The sequence below is a fragment of the Neomonachus schauinslandi genome, chromosome 3, assembly GCF_002201575.2.
Source record: "Neomonachus schauinslandi chromosome 3, ASM220157v2, whole genome shotgun sequence".
NCBI classification, from domain to species: Eukaryota; Metazoa; Chordata; class Mammalia; order Carnivora; family Phocidae; genus Neomonachus; species Neomonachus schauinslandi.
This window is the reverse complement of record NC_058405.1, coordinates 192,234,510-192,253,883: the sequence shown is the minus strand read 5'-3', so window position 1 is coordinate 192,253,883 and position 19,374 is coordinate 192,234,510. Positions and strand designations below refer to the sequence as shown.

Below are 19,374 nucleotides of genomic sequence, written 5' to 3'. Positions count from 1 at the left end.
TTACTGTATTTATAGTTACATACTTGCGTCTGTCAGTAATGTTCCATGCTTCCCAATTCTAGTACCGGAGTGATCCCCAGTACCCACTGTGTGACCCCCAGCACCCACCTTGTGACCCCCAGCACCCACCGTGTGATCCCCCCCAGCCCCCACCGTGATCCCCCCCCCGCACCCCCCGTGTGACCCCCCCAGCACCCACAGTGTGTGATCTCCCCCCAGCACCCACCGTGTGTGATTCCTTCCCAGCTCCCACCGTGTGCCGTCCCTCAGCACCCACCATGCCCAGCTATACTGATCTGTACGTGTTCATATCTACACGTATGTGCACACAGTTTCTGAGTGGAGCCCTGTTGTGCGGGGCTACATGTTTAGACAAGACAGCCTGGCTTGGCCCACAGGACTGTGGCACCCCCCAGTGTTCAGTCCCTGGGGCCACGCTTGCCCTGTTACCCTGTGAACTACAGGCGGGACACAGTGCGGGCCTCCTCCCTGAGATGGCACCTGTTTGGGGTGTTCTTGATGCTTGTGCTTTCACAGCTCTCTTTGAAGCAGATGTCCTGGTGCACTCTGTAGACTCTCTTGTACCTGTGTCGCAAGAAAGTGGTGTAAAGCCAGAACCTAGAGCAGAATGTTGCCCAGCTGCTTCAGCTAGGCTGCGCTTGCCCACAGGTCACTGTGCGGGTGTTTGAGGGAAAGGCCACTGTTTTCTTAATAAAACTTTACCTCATAGGGACGTGTTAAAACATCCAACATAAAAGTCCTATAATTTAAAAAAAAATAACTTCACTAAGGTATGGTTTACATAAGATACATCCATTCTAAGTGTACATTTTGAGGAGTGTGGACAAAATATTGTGATATTAAGAGATAGAATAAGAAATTTCAAGGACGTGTTCTGCTTGAGGCAGTCTAGTCGGTGCTGGACTTGAGTCAGTACAAGCCCACTCCTGGGTCCTGTGGGTAGTTCTTGGAGAAGTTTGAGAGCCCTGGAGATGCAGGTGTTCAACGTGGGCAGTGTCGACTTCTAGTCCTGCCTCCCATTTATTAACTAGTCCACTTTGAGCATGTCTCTGGAGCTTAGACCTCAGTTTTGTGTGCAATGGTAGTTACTCATACTACCTCTCTCACAAATTTGTAGATGGTAATGGAATAGGAAAGTATTTTTGTTCTTGCTAAAGCTCTCAAATGTCAGAGCTGTTGAAAAGAGAGATCCAGGGAGTTTGATGGGCAAAGCTCCAACTCATGCTCAGTGTGGGAGAGCCCTTGGGATTTAAGGCCTTTGGTGAGACTTCCACTTTTGGCCATCAGGGAGTAACAGGATCTGGAATTAACCCCCAGTATGAACAACCAGAGAATTGGACAAAATATGAAAAGCAGTTCTTTTCAGATGTTAGAAAGCAGTGCAAGACTGTGATTCTTGAGAGAAAGGAAACATGAAATGAGCTCTGTGATCTCCCTAGAATTCGGTCCAGGAGCACTTTTTGGATTACATTGCAGGGTGGTGGTGGGCGGAGGGGATGGGGTAGAAGCCAAGCTGGGGTCACACTGCATGGAGGAGGCAGAGGCAGCTGGAGTCTGTGGGGCACTGGAGAGGAGGGAGCTATGGTCCTGAGGCCGGGACAGGGATTCCCCTGAAGATGAAGCTGTGCGCGCATAGGTAGAACCCTGTGAGGCTGGGCAAGAACTACCGAGATGCTGAACAGCAGAGCTACTGCAGTCCATTTGTAAGACAGAAACTCCAGGAAGGCCATGGCTTAGAAGTGGGGCAAAATTAACCCAGAATAAAGGTTAAACCACCCTAAAAGAGGCTTCCAAAGGATCAGACTAAAATTAACCGCCTTGTAGACAAAACTAAACATTCTGGGAAATAAACACAAAATTTAGCATTCAGGACCCAAAGGTTAAAATGTCCAGCATCCAACAAAAAAATGACAAGATATTCAAAGGCTCATACAAAGCATCAAGAAAATGTGACCCATAAGCAGCAAACAATAATTGAATAGAAAGACACCCAGAGGTGAGAGCAATGGCGGGAACAGCAGACAAGACCCTTAAAACATGTGCTACAAATTTGCTCCCACCTGTTCAGTGATGAGAAGAGAAACAGAGGATCCAAGAAAGGACTAGATGGGATTTCTAGAGATGAGAGGAACCAGAGTGTGAAGTGAAGGTCTCGCTGAATGGGATGAGCGGCAGGTTCTAACGACAGTGCCGAGGACAGACCATGGAACGCAGAGGCCCAGTGAAGTAGAGAGAAGGACGGCGTCAGTCTGACACCTGTGTGACGGGAGTCGCAGGAGAGGAGAGAAACAGACGGACGGGAAAAATACCTGAAGAACTAATGGCCCCAATTTTCCAGATTTGGTGAAAGCCAAGACCCCAGAGATAGAAGCTTAGCAAGCTCTTGTGAGCAGACACACACACACATGGCCACGGCACAGCACACCACAGTTAGTTTCCCAACAATGGTAGTAAAGAGGGGATGGAAGGGCAGTCACGGGGCCAGGCGCGCACTCGTGGGTGAGAATGAGCACAGCCCTGCCAAGTCAGAAGACCGGAAATGGCCGCTCTCGAGCGCTGAGGGGAAAAACACAGTTGTCAGGCAGGAATTCTATATTCAGCAAACAGATCCTCCAAAAATGAAGGTGAAATAGAATCCTTTACAGACCAAAGCAGAGAGGATTCATCACCGGCAGATCTGTACTACATGAAATGTTACAGTGAGTTCTGGGGGCAAAGGCCAGTGGTACCCGAGGGCATCTCAGGTCTCTAAAGGAATCCAGGTACTGGGAATGGCAAACACGGAAGGAAGAACAAAAGATGTTCTACTCTCAGCAGTTTTTACAAGGATAGTTGTCTTTGGGGTCAAACATACCATACTGTGTGGGTCACGGACTATGTGCGAGCAGCGCGTCCAGCTTGGAGAGCTGGGAGCGTGAGGGGAAATGGAGCCCGCTGCTGCAGGGGCCCTTCCGGGACACTGAGGTGGGAGAGCACAGCCAGCGGATATGGGGGGGGGTTGCAGGGGCATATTGCAACCCACAGCAGCCACTAGAGGGTTAGACCAGACAGGTATAACCAGTGAACCAACAGTGCTGGCAAGTTAGAAGCCTAATTAATCCCAAAGTAGGCAGGAAAAGAGAAAAAAAGGAAAAATGATCAGATGGGACACATAGAAAGCACACAGCAATATGGTGCATTTAAACCCAATCACATCGGTCATTACAGTAACATGTAAATGATATAGACACTCCAGTAAAAACCGGAGATGTCAGATGTAAAGCCGAATACAAGAACCTGACGTTCAGACGCATATGGGTTAGAGTGAAAAGTATGGGAAGCTGTTGACAGGTCCGGGGCTCTTGTCTTCAGGTACTTGGTGGTCCTAGCAGGTCACTAGCAGGTACTGGGGTCACTGGTACAGTTGGAACAAGGGGGCGGGGCACTGTGGATTAGGGCTGCCATTCCACAGAACCCAAAATCAGATGGTCTGTACACATGGATCCTCAGGGCCCAGTGCAGATCAGGATGCCCTGAGTTTTCCTGCTCTGGGGTAAGTCTGGCTTCATGTCCAAGTTCAGATCAAGCCTTCTGCCTGGCTTTCCTGCATCCCACCCAGAGTGACCTTCAGACACGTAATCGAACAGCTCACTCCTCGGCTTGGCATCCTCAGCAGCTCCCCATTTCAAAAGAACACATGCCAGAGTCCTTCCAAGGGCCTCCAAAGCCCTGCTGGATTCCCCCTGCCCTGCCTGACCACCGCCCCCCCTTTCTCCCCTCCAGCCCCAACCTGCTCCTCAGACAAGCAGACATGCTTCTGATTTCGGGCCTTGGCAACTGATAATTTGACTTTCTGGAATGTTCTTCCCTCAGATATCCCTCACCCCCTCCATGTCTGTTCAATGTCATGTTTCCGTGGGGCTTCCCCTGATACCCTGTTTAATGCTGCAGCCGGCCCCTGCCTGTCCCCAACCCTGGCTGTCCTGGGCCCACCTATTCATCTCTTCCTTTTCCCCAGCCCTGACCACCTTCTAGAACACTGCGTAACATCCTCCTGCTCCTTGTGTACGGCCTCCCTCGTCTGGAATGTGCGGATCGCGAGGGCAGGGCTTTGGCCGGTTCTGTTCACTGGCGTGTGCTGAGTGTCCAGAGCTGTGCCTGGCACAGTAGGTGCCTGTGAGAATTTGTTGACTGAATAGATTGTAAGTGTGAACCACAGAGTCACAGAGTGTTAGCAAGAAAGGTCCTATGAGGTGAGCCAGGCAAGCTCTCCCTCTACAGCCCATTTTACAGGTGGGGAAACTGAGGCACGAATGTCATGATTTCACGGCAGGGTGGAGACTCGAGCTCCCCCGTGCTGCTGTTGATCTTTCCAGGGGGCTCTGAGGCAGAGAGGACAGGAACGTCATTTCCTGGCATCGAGGTACCCATGGCCTTGCCCTCCAGTGGCGAGGGACTGATGCCACTCGCGGGAAAGGCAGGCCCCAGGGCTCAGGAGCCGGAGGCTGGCGTTGCCTGCACAAGCTCAGTGCCTCAGCTTCCGGATTCGCCACGTGGAGGGAATGGGTGCAAGCCCCTGTGCGACCCTGACCCCTAGAGCTCCTCAGGGCTTATGAGGGTGGGTGAGCTGGACTTTGTGAAGGCACTTCTGGAAGTCAGGAACTTTCCACAAATGTGAAAGCAGGAAAGAAACTTACATATGGTGACAGGCGCCTCCTTCCCAGACCGGCACGGCCTTTGTCTCTGAGAAGAGCCGAGTGCAGGGCTGGGGCACCTTTTTACAGGCTGCCGGCACAAAGGAAAAGGGGCTTACAGGGGCGCCATGCTGAGGAAGCGCTCTTCCTGCACCCTGGGAGGGCGCCCTTCCTGCAACCTCGGGGGCTGCTTGAGTCCCGGAAGCCCCCAGGCTGCTTTCCCTTAGGGCTGGCGGGAGTCTCTGACAGGCGTCGGGATGGTGCAGCTGGGGTGGGGGCTCCTGTCCACCCACCTCCCATCTTCAGTCCCACATTCTTCTTAGGGAGGGAGGCCTGTGGCTCTTTTCCCTCTTACCACCACGTCTGGCTGACCTGAACCAAAGAGCCCCCTGCACCCACCTCTGGCTATGGGGCGCTCCATGTCCTTTGCTTTCTGGCTGCCCCCAGAACCCCCCCCCCCCCTTGTCTGGGCAGCACCATTCACCCCGGCGCTTTGGGGCAGTGAGAGGCTGAGTGGCTCCCTGCCTCTCAGTATCCCTACGTGGGCACTCGGAAGTCTGGGGCACTGAGGCTGGGTCCCTGTCCTGGCACCTCGAGGTTTGAGGTCCTTGTGGCAAACCCACCCTGGGCCCAGTGGGCCCAGAATAGCCTGCTGTGACAAGTGTCTTGAAGCATGGGCCCTGATGGTCCCTACGGGAGGGAGTGGTCCCCGACTTACCGAGCTCACAGCGTCTGCCTTTGAATCCCGGGTTGCAGTCACAGCTGTGGGTGTCCACACCTGGCACGCAGGTGCCTCCGTTCTGACAGGGGTTTTCTGAACAGTTCCCAGGGGTGTCTGCGGACAGGCCATGAACAATTAGTTGCCAGGACCCCAGAAGAAGGCCTGTCAACATTCCCATTTCTCTGTGCCCCTCTTTCTCTTGTTAAAGAATTTCAAAGCAGTTCACAGAAACCATTTCACCTTTAAATACAGCAAGTGTCTAATACGTACGGACTTTACAAACTTTTATATAAGCACAACGCTATTATTGGGAAATCAGCAGTGGTTCCTTAGTACCCTAAGAATTTGCAATCCTTTTTCGGGTTGCCCCATTCATCTTAAAACCTCATTTCCAGCTGGTCTGATCTCATTAAGGTTCATAAGTACACACTGCCGTCGTTCGATGTGTCTCTCTTTTAATCTGTAACTTTTTATCTTCCTTCCCTCTGTGTTTATTTTTTCCCCCTTCTGCATTTATTAGAGAAACCAGGTCATTTGTCCTGTAGAATGCCCCTCCTGGATTTTACTTTATGCTTTCTTGTAGCATTAACTCATCCCCCATCGCCACATTTCCTGTAAACCGATAATCAGAGAGAGGAGCTTGATAGGATTCAGGTTCAAGCGGTCTTTGCATGACTGCTTCACCCTTCACCCACTCCAGGAGGCGTGACAGGTCTCTAGTTCCAGCTTTAGTGATGTGAGGACTGATCATGGGTTCAGCATTGGCAGCCTGATTAATCCAGGAGAAAATTCTGATAGGCTCTGCACCAGACGGCTCGAGTGGCCATGGAGGTCTTGAGTCTAGGTCGCAGATCCATCATCTCACGAGGGCTGCATCTAACCCAACCTGTCACTCTTCTGTCTCTCTAGCCAGAAAGTCTTCTATGAAGACCTGTTTTCCCTTGCCCACCACCTGGTCACCCTGAATTATAGTCTATCCAGGCAAGGCCAGACAAATGCTTCATTCCTGTCCTTGATTTGTACACTTGCAAAGTAAGCATTGGTCCCCAGCCAGCTCTAGGGACCAGCACATTGTGCTCTCTTTCAGCGTCATCATGAACTCATAGATTCTTATGTATTTGAAGAGGGTCGGTCTGCTGCTGCCATTAGTCTTTTTGATGCCCCAATTATCCATCCTCAGCCTGTGGGAGCCTTCCAGGTTGACTCTTTTGCCCTTTAGACACAATCCCAGTTGTTTTTGAAAAGTTTACTTGTTTTACAAGTACGTCCTGGGCATATTTTGTCCATATTCTTCTTCGGGCTTGGAATCAACCACTTCTCAAAGACCTCTGGTTCCTTTTATTGGGCATGTAGAGCCCACAGTCTGGGTGGCCAAGGTGCTCACTGCTCCTGGGGTGTCAGTGCTTGAGGCCTTTTCAGTAGACAGAACTAGGAACTTAGATTTAAAAATAAAAATAAACAAATTGTGGGCTTATATCAATAGTTAAGGGAGGGGCGCCTCGGTGGCTGAGTCGGTAGGGTGGCTGCCTTCAGCTCGGGTCGTGATCCCAGGGTCCTGGGATTGAGCCCTGTGTCGGGCTCCCTGCTCAGCGAGGGCCTGCTTCTCTCTCTCCCTCTTCCTGCTGCTCTGCCTACTTGTGCTCTCTCTCTGTCTCTCTGTCAGGTAAATAAATAAAATCTTTTTTTTTTTTAAGATTTTATTTATTTATTTGACAAAGAGATAGAACAAGTAGGCAGAGAGGCAGGCAGAGGGAGGGGGAGAAGCAGGCTCCCCGCCGAGCAGGGAGCCTGACGCGGGGCTCGATCCCAGGACCCTGGGATCATGACCTGAGCCGAAGGCAGCCGCTTAACCAACTGAGCCACCCAGGTGCCCCAATAAATAAAATCTTTAAAAAAAATTAGTTAAGGGAAACACAGGACTTTTACTTAACTTCCTTGATTTTTAAAAAAATTTTTAATTTTTGGGGGTTTCCTTTTTTTATTTAAATTCAGTTAATTAACATATAGTGTATTATTAGTTTCAGAGGTAGAGTTCAATGATTCATCAGTTGCATAGAACACCCAGTGTTCATTCCATCACGTGCCCTCCTTCATGCCCATCACCCAGTTACCCCAGCACCCCCCCCCGCCAAACAACCCTCAGTTTCTTTCCTATGCTTAAGAGTCTCTTATGGTTTGTCTCTCTCTCTGATTTCATCTTGTATTATTCTTCCCAGGTTTGTTTTTTTTCCTAACTGGAATCATGCTGTATGTATTGTTTTTTGATGTGCTTGTTGGAGATGTTCTCAGCCTTGCACACCCTTTTTATCCATTCTATATTCCACAGAAATAGTGTCACTGTTTGGGTTGCTTCATTCTGCTGTTATAATTATGCCCACTTTTGTGCACAAACTTGAGCACAGGGGCTGGAATTTGAGGGAAAGAGTGTTAGTTTGAGCCCTTGGCAACCTGAGGTGGAGGCGTGTTGACTTGGCATTGAGCAGGTGGCAGGTAGTGCATGCTGACTTGGGCAGGAGGGCGGCGGGACTGTGAATTTGGGACCCACTGGCTGATGGCATCGTGTATGACGGGGACGTGGCTGGTTTTGCTCCTGGTCATGAATTCCCTTAACTTTTGTTTTTCTGGGAAACTCTCTCTCTCCTTCTATTCTGAATGAAAGCCTTGCTGGATAGAGTATTCTTGGCTGTAGATTTTTTTGTTTTAGCAGTTGGAATTTATCATGCTGTTTCCTTCTGGCCTGCAGTTTCTGCTGAAAAATCCACCGATAGCCGTATGGGGTTTCCCTTGTATGTCCCGGCTTTCCTTTCTCTTGCTGCTTTTAAAATTCTCTCTTTATCGTTACTTTTGGCCATCTTATTTACTTTATATCTTAGTGCAGATCTCTTTGGGTTGGTTGTGTTGGGGGCTCTCTTTGCCTCCTGGATCTGGATTTCTTTCCTTCCCCAGATTCAAGAAGTTTTCAGCTATTATTTCTTCAGACAAATCTTCTGCCCCCCTTTTCTCGCTCTCCTCCTTCTGGGATCCCTATCATGCGACTGTTATGCTTGACAGTGTCGCTGAGTTCCCTGGGTCTCTTCTCTTTTGTGTATTTTTTTTCCCTCTCATCTGCTCAGCTTGATTACTTTCCATTACTCCAGGGGCGCCTGGGTGGCTCAGTTGGTTACTTTCCATTACTCTGTCCTCCAGGCGGCTGATCTGTTCTTCTACTTCCTCTTGTTTGCTATTTATTCCAGGTGGTCTATTTTTATTTCATTTAGTGAGTCCAATAGCTCTAATTGGTTCTTTTTTCCATCTCCTATCTCTTGGTGGAGGGTCTCATGGAGGTCCTGCACTCCTTTCTCAATTCTAGCAAGTATCTTTATGAGCATTACTTTAAATTCACTATCAGACATATTACTTATCTCTGTTTCACTTAGGTCTCCTGCTCTTATTTTGTTCCACTCTTTCATTTGGGACATAATCCTCTGTCTCCTCATTCTGTCTATTGCTGTGTCTGTTTCTCTGTGTTAGGAAAGTGAGCTATGTCTCCTGCACTTGAAATTAGTGGCTTTATGAAGAAGAGGTCCTGCAGCGCAATGTCTCCTTTTCACCAGAAAATGGTGCTTCAGGGGGTGTCTCCTGTGTGTGTTGCTCCAGGGGTGTCCTCCCGTTGTGCCTGGGATGTGTTTGCCTTCACTCCTGTTGTCTGTGATGGCTCCCTACCTGTTGTGGGCAGAGTCTGGTGCCCGTGGTGTTAGTGGGCCTGTTCAGGGCCGCCTTGGGCTTGAGTTGAGTCAGACCAGGCGTTTGCCAGAGATGCAGTAGCAGCAAACTGCAGGCACTTTCCCTGTGTCGTCCCCGGAGAAGCTTCTGTTGGTGGTTGGGGCCTGCAGACAGACCAGCTGCCTGCCGCCAGCCTACTGCTGGGGTCACAGTCAGATGGGTGTGTGGTTATCTTCCCCTCTCCCTGGAGCAGGACTCACTTGGGAGCTGTGCTGGCCCTTGTCTGGGCCGCACGCACACTGCCAGGCTTGTGGCACCGCTTTGATGGGATCTTGCCAAGAGCGATCGGAGGGGGTGGATCTGCTTTGTTGTGGCCTCTTGTCTGTGCCAGGCTGGGGAGAGTCTGTTCTGCCAGTTTTCTGGGTTATTTATGCCGACGTGGGTGCTGTCTAGGCGGCCACGCAGCAAGAGGTGAGCCCAGGGTCATCCTACTCCACCATCTTCCCAGCAGCCTCTCAAACATTTTTAATTTTTTAAAAAGATTTTATTTGAGAGAGAGAGAACGAGTGGCATGGGGAAAGGGCAGAGGGACAAGCAGACTCCCTGCTCAGCGGGGAGCCCCACTCAGGGCCTGATTCCAGGACCCTGAGATCATGACCTGAGCTGAAGTGAGATGCTCAACTGAATGAGCCTCCCAGGCACCCCTTAACTTCCTTGATTTTATGTTGTATCTCTTTACACTGAAAATCTTGGTGACATTGATATAATTATTTTCATTATCCCACAATATACATGTAACAGTTCTAAAAAAATATTACCAGTACTAGCATTATTAAGAGCCACTTTAAATTTCTTGCAATTCTTCTTGTAATAAGAATTCTTCTTATTAGAATATACCCCTCTAGGAACGAGTAGTCAGAAAGCTATTTTTAAAATCACTTGAAATACCTTTTTCCTGTGTGGTTATGCCATCAACATGATAAAGGAGTTTATTTCAGTTTGCTTTCAATTTTTAGGTGTTGCTTTTAATGTGTGTCATTAAAATTTTTTTTTCTTGGTTCTAAAATCTAAACTATAGAGATACATTCAGAGAAGTCTAGCATCCATCTCCATACTTTTACTTCCTTGTTCTTTCCTTCCTCATATAACCATTTTTATTAGTTTTATTTCTTTTTAAATATAAGAAAATAGGTATGTTCATATTTCCCTTCCCACTTTCCTACACAAAGGGGATACCCTAGACACTGTTCTGCACAGTACATTTTAAAAACCGCTTTATTGAGATATAACATATATACCATATAATTCACCCATTTTAAGTTTTTAGCGTATTCAGAGATATGTACATCCATCACAGTAGTCAATTTTGGAATGTTTTTATCATTTTCCCTTTAGCTGTCACCCCCCATACCTCCACCCCTACCTTCAGTCCCAAGCAACCACTGGTCTACTTTCTGTCACTGTAGATTTCCCTATTCTGGACTCATATGAATGGAATAATATTATATGGAGTCCTTTGTGACTAGCTTCCTTTACTTAGTATGATGTTTTCAAGGTTCATCTTATAGCTTGTGTCAGGACTTCATATGGTTGGATAATATCCACTGTGTGGATAGATCACATTTTGTTTATCCATTCATCAGCCGGTGGACATTTTGGTTGTTTCCATCTTTTGGCAATGGTGCATAATGCTATTACGAACATTCATGTACAAGACCCTGTGTGGACATCTGTTTTCATTTCTTTTGGGTATATACCTAGGAGTGGGATTTTCTGGGTCATATGATAACTCTGTGTTTAATTCTTTGAGGAACTACCAGACTGTTTTTTACCCTAAAGCAGCTGTACCACTCTGCATTCCCACCAGCAGTGTTTGAGGTCCAGCTTCTACACATCCTCACTCTGCTCGTTGTATCTCTTCATTCCAGCCATCCTAGTGACTATGAAGTGGTGTCTCATTGTGGTCTTGATTAGCATTTCCCTGATGACTGATGATGTCAGTCATCTTTTTCATGGGCTTGTTTTGGCCATTTGTGTATCTTCCTTGGAGAAATAAGTGTTCAGATCCTTTGCCTGTTTCTTAATTGGATTATTTCCTTTTATTCAGTCATATGAGTTCCTTATATGTTTTAGATACAAACGTCTTTCAGGTATATGATTTGCAGATATTTTCTCTCATTCTGTGGGTTGCCTTCTCACTCCTTGATGGCATCCTTTGAAGCACAAAAAGCTTTACATTTTGAGGGAGTCCAGTCTGTCTTTTTTTCCTCTTTTTTTGCTCATGCTTTTGGTGTCACATCTAAAATCTTTTGCCAAATCTAAGGTCATGAAGATTTATGTCTGTCTTTTTCTTTTTTTTTTTTTTTTTAAAGATTTATTTATTTATTTATTTGAGAGAGAGAGAATGAGAGAGAGTACATGAGAGGGGGGAGGGTCAGAGGGAGAAGCAGACTCCCTGCCGAGCAGGGAGCCCGATGCGGGACTCGATCCAGGGACTCCAGGATCATGACCTGAGCCGAAGGCAGTCGCTTAACCAACTGAGCCACCCAGGCGCCCTATGTCTGTCTTTTTCTAAGAGTTTTATAGTTTTAGTTCTTAGGTTTAGGTATTTGATCTATTTTTAGTTAATTTTGTATATGATGTGAGGTAGGGGTCTGACTTCATTCTTTCGCATGTGGATATCCAGTGTTCCCAGCACCATTGGTTGAAGACTATTCCTTCCTCCATTGAATGGTCTTGGCCCCTTGTTGAAATCAGTTGACCACAGATGTATGGGCTTATTTCTTGACTCTCAATTCTATTCCATTCATCGTAAGTCTTGGTGCCAGTATCTCACTGACCTGATTACCATTGCTTTGTAGTAAGTTTGAAAATGGGGTGTCAAATAGGACATGAAATTTAGACACTATAAACAACTGTCTGGAGATATTTTATGACAACCTTACGGGACATGGCAGGGATATTTAGAGCCTGTGAGCCTGTGCCAGCCGTCCTTACTCTCTCACTGGGGCACCGGGCTGCAGAGCCTGACTGATAATTCGTTCCATTCCTGGGCAGCTAAGGCCTGAAACCTGCAGTTCCTGAAGCGGTGGGGTTTCTACCAGGGCACTGCCCACTAGAGCTCATCCTGTGAAGTCAGCCCCCCTGAATCCTGAGTTTATCATGACACACATACCCATTACAGTAAAAAAAACCAAGAAAACAAAAAAGCCCAGAGAGATGGCTGTTTTGAATAGGGTGGGGGCAGGGATAGGACTGCAGTCTGGGTGGTGGCAGCGGGTGGCTCCTATGTGACAATGTTACCGAGTACAGAGATTTAAGCTCTGCCCTTGCCTGCTATCGCCCAAGGATGGAAACTGCCTGCCTCTCTCCGGTGTCCAGGGGATAAAACCAGGAGAGTTCCAAAGCCCTGATGGGGTGAGAATTTGGGGAAAACAGAATTCTTTGACAGCCTCAGTGTCCACTCCAGATCCCCATGGTGGCAGGTTACACTCTTGGGGACCCTCCTCCTCTCCATGAGCTTCCCCTAGGAGCTCGAAGGTGTGGCCCAACCTGGAGAATTGCTTGATGAGGAAATGCCAGTCAAGAGTGTTAATTGTGCTCTTTGGGTGTCTAGGGCTCTCTGGAGATCCTTCTTTCTGTGAGAAAGAAAAGTCTAACAGCTTCCAGAGAAAATGAGCAGATAACCTACAAGGAAACAAGAGCCAGACTGACACCCATGGACAGCAACACTGGACAGAAGATGACAGGGGAAGTGTTTGAAGAACTGAAGGTAGAGGACCTCTGAACCTCGAATTTTATACCCACTCCAATTGCCCTTCATATATGAGAGCTACTAAGAGTATTTTCAGGCATATAGGGCCTCAAACATTTGGCCAGGTGAAGTACAAACAAGTACTTTGATGGGACTCGACAAGCTGGTTGTACACTTTTATAGAAATGCAAAGGACCAAGAGCAGGCGACACTGAGGTCAAAGTGAGCAGGTGGGCACTGCGGGACAGCAAGCCTCACCAAAGATAGTGCAGTTGAAACCCCTGGTGTTGGCTCCAGGAAGTCCAAACAGTGGAGCAGAGCAGTGGACCCAGAGCCCGTGGTCAATTCCAATGAAAAGATGCTTGACCATATCAGCATCCAAGAGACACAAATCCAGATCCCAAGGGGCGCACTTCACACCCATGCTGCTGGTAGGATCTGGAAACCCAGCAAGATCAGGTCTGGAGAGACTGGATTAACCACATCTCTTGATCACAGCTGGAGGGACTGTAAACTGATGTCCTCACTTAGAAAACAACTTAGCGTTCTCTTGTGATTTGGGCTTTCAGGCATCCAAAGCCCTAGCATTTGTATTCTCGCACATGTGCCAGAAGACGTATGTAAGAAGAGCAGAGCGGCCCTGCTGAGGGCCCTGCTGAGGGCCCGGGGGCCCTCAGAGCCAAGCGGACGAGGCTGTGGTGAAGTCACCGGCGGACCAGACGCTCAGCAGTGAGTGAGCGAGCTGCGGCCGCACGCAGCAGCGCCAGCCAGCCTCATTGCAAATGCGGCCGAGGACACAGTGGGGAGGCTGTGCACAGCCAGGCACTCACCTTGAAACAAGAAACCTACAGCTGTTGAGGCACACGTGCATATGTAGGGAGAGCCCTTCTCCCCTCTGCCCACCTTGCAGCAGAGCAAAGGGACTGTAAACACAAAATCCAGGCTCGAGGTTCATGGGGGGACAACAGCAAGATACGAGTTCCTATCATGTTCTAGTTCATGGGTCCGGTTCCAGATCTAAGGCCGTCATCTTAGCAAAGACTAACTTACCAAACTAAACAAAAGGGGCTGTCATGGACCCATGCTAGATGTAACAGGAACGAAAAACCATGATTCACTGGGCGCACCTGGGGGCTGTTAATGATTTCTTTTCCCCCTGCTTATCACCTAAAATCACTTTTGCCCATCCCCTGGCCAGCCTGCATCCCTCACGTTTGCAAACACTGCAGACTGCAGGGACATCTGGGGCCAGTCTGGTGCCACCTTGCATCTCTCCTTCAGAAGGGACCCAGGAGAGGTCATTCACATCCCACTAGTTCCTGAGTTTTATGAAATGCAACGTCTAACATTGGGAAGGGCTAACATAACACAAACCATACGATGAAATGTGTGCTTGTTTTGCTTACAAAGCAGCAGCGACATGTGTGTCTTTACTCTGAACCCCACCTTAACTAAGAGAATCATTCACTGGCTGCATCCGATTCGCAGACCAGCCCCCCTGCTGCTCACCAGGGCTGACTCCAGCTCCAGGCCTCACACCGGGAGGGGGCCTGCTGGACTGTGGCTTTATTTGCTGCCACGCCCTCTGACTCAGGTGCTCTTGATGCAGCCGTCCTTGGGTAGCCTGGGGCAGGTCTGCAGGTGAGATGCGCCTTCAGAGGGGCATCCTGGGCACTTGGCTCACCCTTAGCGAGTACCCTGCCTTCCTCGGGGTCTGGTTGATGCACAAGCACAGTCTGAACCAGTGGGTCCTAGGAGAACTGTCCCTGGAGGGACAGAGCCCCAAGGGTTAGAGCGAGGAGGGAAGGTAGAGCCAGAATCTGAGTTGGTGTAAGGAACATGTGCCCGAAGTGAAACGCCCTGTAAGAATGTCCTGTAGAAGTGTCTCCGCACCGTCTCACCGAACAGGCCCCGTGCCCTGTGTGGTCCGGAAAGCCCTGCTGGCCTCTTGCACCGAGCACGGGTGGTGGCCTGCCTGGCAATCCTCCATGTGGAGCATGCTCAGCAGCTGCCCCTCCATGACCGCAGCGTCCTGCTCAACATCTCCTCTGTGGAGAGGCGAGGGGTGAGCTCAGCTTTATGTGGAGGGAAGGAGGGGCTGTCTGCAGTGGAGGGCCAGTCCCTCCGGGGCAGACCTGGGTAGTTCGGGAGGGTCTGCTCTCCAGGCTTGTTCCTTGTCTGTAAAAGTGTGGTGTGATTCACCCCACCCTTTCCAGGATGGCATGCTTGGCTGCCCCTTGGGCGATGCTGAGTCTCCCACTTCTTCACTATGGGTGTCCCCCCCCCCCATGGTCCTTAAGGCCCCCTAGGATGGTCAGTGTTGCAAGTCCATGCCTGCTGACTTACTTTCCATGTCCTTGTCACTGCCGTGTTCAGGAAGCTGGAGGGCCAGGCTGACCTGCTCAGGCACCTGCTTGGGGGTCTCCTCCGTGTTCTCAAGCTGCACTGGAGCTGTGGATTCTAGGAGAAATCAGAATGTCCCAGCGTGCTGGCCCCATAGCCTTCTGCCTCATGCCCAGGATTGTTTCTTCACCTTCTTGGGCTGCTTCTCTCCCTCATGGTATAGAGATTGCCATGGTGAGGGCTCGGTGTGGCCCATTCATCTGCTGCCATACCCACCACTGGGGCACGGAGTCCCCTGGGCCCCAGAGCTGCCTCCAGTAGGACAGCTTTTCTCCAGGTGGGGGCCAGCCCTCACCCTCCTGCTGAACCTCAGTGCTGCTTTAGTGAAGGTCACCAGTGGCCCGAGGCTGGGCCACATGTCCTATCTGACCCAGTAGCCCCATCCTTCTAGGTGGATGCTGTGCTGTCCTTCTTATGGTCACATTCCACTCTCCTCTCCCTCCACCCCTGCTTCTTGGAGGCTATGGTGCCTCTTCCCCCTACCTCTACCCTCAGGCAGACCTTGCACTTGGCCAACCCTATATGCAAGTTAGCTTCTCTGCGGGGTCCCTGCCTGTGAGCTTGGGCTTTTTACGACTGCTTCTGTGGCTTTAGGAGGGTGTCTGGGTCACAGCCCAGCCTGCCCAGCTTCCCAGACACTTCTTCCTGGTCATTATGCCCAGTGAGCCCTTCTGCTGCTCCTCCTCTGGTCGCCGGGGCTGCAACGCCCCCACCTGCTCATTGCTGTCCCTTTTCTTCCCTGGCCTGGGAATGTTTGTGCTGGTTGAAAATTCTCACTAAACTGGTAGTTAGGGTCTGTGCCAGGGATTCCATGAGAACAGGACCTGATTTACAGGTGAGGACGAGGCCCGGCTGCCCTGCCTAGGGTCCTGAGGGCCTTCGGCGAGGGCGGTGGGGGGAGGTGGCCAGTGGGCATGTCGCTCGTGGCCCGGTGTGCCACAGTCTCGGGCAAGACCTGCTGCAGACGGATGCCTGGCCCACCCGCTCCTGCTGAGCCTCGTGGGGAGGGGCCAGCCCATCTGGACCCACTGCCCTGTGCTGCTGGGGACAGGCCGAGTGGCCCACTGCTCTGCCACACGTGGTCCTGCTGGCCCAGGCCGAGCAAGATCGGAACCCGGGACACGGTCTCTTACTGTGACGGAGGGGTGCAGTCCGCAGACTGTGATGTGCGTGCCAATCACCTGGCTCCTTATTAAAGACAGATTCCAGCTGCACAGCTCCGGGTGGGGTCCTGCCCGTCTAGAAGCCCCGGGCGAGGCTGGTGCTGCTGGTCCAAGGATCTCACTTTGAGCAGCAAGGCATTAGATGGTGCCGTGCTCTCCTGCTTACTGCTCACTAAGCTACCCTGTGACTCCTGGCTTGGCAAGCCTGGCTTCTGTGCCTCAGACCTCCTCCTGGCCCCGCGCCCTGCCAGCAGCTGGACTCCGACCCATCCTGCTGTGTCGGGAAGCCCGCGAGCCCGTGCAGCTGCGAGGGCCTGTGTGGTGCTACATCCCCAGTGGAGGCGGTATCGGGCGCTGGGGGTGGTCTTAAGTCCAGGTGTTAGGGGCTCATCCCTCATCGTGCACGGGGACAAGGAGGAGGTGGCAGTGAGGCCCCTGGGGCTGGCCGAGGCACTCACGCGATCTCACGGTGGCCGATTTGCCAGGCGAGCCCCCAAACTTGGCACTCACTCGCCCTCTGCCGTCCACCAGCTCTGAGAACCTGCCATGGGAGTCACCACGGGTCACCGCCGCGGAGCACATGCCTGGGGCCGCGCGCTCTAGGGGGATGGCCGAGGCTGCACCTGGGGGCTGGGGTCTGGGTTTCAGGCGCGTCGCGGTCACTGAGCAGGCGCAGCTCTGGCAGGCGTGCGGGCGGGGGTCTGTTTCCGAGCACCCGGGGATGCAGTCCCTCCCTGTGCCAGCGTCGGTCGGCGCCGTCCCTCGAGGCTGCAGGTGGGTGGGAGTGGGTGGCTGCCCGAGTCTCATCCTGCCAGGCACCCCCGGAGGGGAGCACTGGAGATGGCGTGTGCGGCCCCAAGGCCTCATGGAGGCTTTGTGGCTTCCTGGGAAGCCACCCCCTGCATCCCATCCCAGGAGTCACAGGGCCAGCTCGCCTAGCCCACCCTGGACCCCAGATCTCCACCTGCAGGGCATGGCCAGCCACTCGGACCTGACAGGACACCTGAGAGAGGCCCCCCACCCCCACATGCCCAGAGAGTGAGGGCGTGGCTTCTCTGTGGGCCCTTGTGCCCTAACTGTGCCCCCCAGCCCTCCCTCAGGCAGGTGTGCCTGCAGCTGCGCAGGGTCTGACCCTCCTGCCAGGTGCCCATGTGTCTGCTCTCTGGGGCTGTGTTGTGGCCCAGCCACTGTCCGCCTCCCTGCTCCCTCCCTGCTCCCTGTTGCCCTCCCCAGAGCGTCCATGGGGCGTGCCCTCTCCCCACAGCATGTCTGTGCTCCAGCATGGCAGCAGCCTTGTGCAGGACCTGGTGGGGCCCTCTGGGCCTCCTGGGCACTGAGGGGCAGACCACATCCTCCGTGTGGCCTGAGGCTCTGCGCTTCTCAGCTCTTTCCCCTCCGTCTGTCCGCCTGGGTCTTCCTGTGGCCTGGACCTTTGGCGGTCTCCCAGGCCGCCCCTCCCTGTGGCCATCCTTCTGTCCAGAGGCTCCTTGTGAGTCAGGCCTGGCTGCAAGGCCACTCCCCGGGGACAAGGTGGGGAGCAATATGCTTATGTCTGCAAATTCCCAGTGCACTGACCCTGCACTAACTGTCCGTGAGTCCTTCCTTCCCCACCGATTTTCACACCCCCCGATTCTCCTGTGTGAACACGGTCCTGCTTTGCGGTTGTCTGTCGTCCCTGGGACAGTGCTGCCGGTGCGGGTCCTGGGGTTGACCTGACTCCTGGGCAAGGATGCCACCCCCAAGGAGGGCAGCCCAGGCCGCTGTCCTGCTGGGGGCCCACAGTGAGCACCAGGGGCTGGGCCACCTTCCTGGCCCCACCCGGGGCCATCCCCACCCCACTGTCCCTGGCAGGCCCGCACTTACAGGTGATGATGTAGAGGTGAGCAGGCTCGCTGTGCAGTTGGCCGCCCTCCGTGCTCTGCACGGCGGTCACCGACAGCTGGTAGCGCCGTCCTGGCAGCAGGTCCCGCACCGTGTAGGACGTCAGCCTCCCGTTAGGGACGTGGCGGCCCTTGGTGCTCTGGCTGGTGGTCACGTTGATGACGTATGCCTCCAGCAAGGTCCTTGGAGTGGGGGTGTCCCAGACCACATGGGCAGAGGTGGCTGTGACTCTGGCAGCTGTCAGGTTTGCTGGCGGCAGGGGCCCTGATAGGCACGGAGCAGGGGGGGGAGGTGAAAGGGGCCACCACCAAGTTTAAAGACCCGAACGGCTGCTGAAGTCTCCCGGAAGCCCCATGTGATCATGATGGGCAACCTTACAGTCCTGAAGGGTGGTGTGGAGGGGTGTGTGCAGCTGGGTCAGCAGCAGTGCATCCTTCTGCCCGAGAGGCCCCCCAACGTGCTGCCTGGGAGCAGCCACGGAGGCCCCCTCCCTGCGCAGCCTGTCAGCTGTTCTCCTTTTGATTCCTTAAGCCGGGCCATGTGCACCCTCCCCTGGGGAATGGGAGGGTGCCAGACGGGCAGGGAGTGGGCCAGGGTCCCAGCACTCAGGGTCAGGGCCAGGACTTGAGCTGGTCCTCACCCCCCCGCCCCCCCCCCCCCCCGCCCATGGGCTGTCCATGTGCCTCCCCCAGCTGGGCTGTCCTGGAACCTGAAACCAAGACCCTGCCCAGACCTTCCCTCCTCACCACGCACCCCTCCTTGTTCACGGGTCCCCCTGGCGTGGACAGCATGGCACTCTGGCCCCCTCCATATTGGGGTGGGAGGGGTGGTGAGGGCCAGGCCTCCTCTCCACCAGACACCGTGAAGATCAGGGACTGGACAGTGTGGGCATTCACCTGCATGCCCTCTGGCCTTTTGCTTCTGACCCCCGTCTGGTAGGAGCCCAGGAGCCTTTGGGTGCTGGAAGCAGAGGGCTTCCTGGGATGCCCACCCTTCCTGGCGCCTGTGGGGAAGACCTCTGGGGTGCCAGAGCCACTTTGGTAGGACTCGGGCTGG

General features: G+C 52.4%; 1 protein-coding gene across 1 annotated transcript in view; it reads right to left on the bottom strand.

The window, feature by feature from the left end:
* SNED1 (sushi, nidogen and EGF like domains 1) overlaps positions 1 to 19,374 on the bottom strand; it is an 81,502-nt gene that overhangs the window by 487 nt on the left and 61,641 nt on the right. The window contains exons 23-29 of the mRNA XM_044913636.1: positions 18,301 to 18,582; positions 17,061 to 17,205; positions 16,896 to 16,978; positions 15,218 to 15,331; positions 5,413 to 5,529; positions 4,698 to 4,785; positions 502 to 585 (exon numbers count right to left, since the gene is read on the bottom strand). Coding sequence (XP_044769571.1) covers positions 502 to 585; positions 4,698 to 4,785; positions 5,413 to 5,529; positions 15,218 to 15,331; positions 16,896 to 16,978; positions 17,061 to 17,205; positions 18,301 to 18,582 — 913 coding nt within the window. The remainder of the gene's footprint in view (positions 1 to 501; positions 586 to 4,697; positions 4,786 to 5,412; positions 5,530 to 15,217; positions 15,332 to 16,895; positions 16,979 to 17,060; positions 17,206 to 18,300; positions 18,583 to 19,374) is intronic.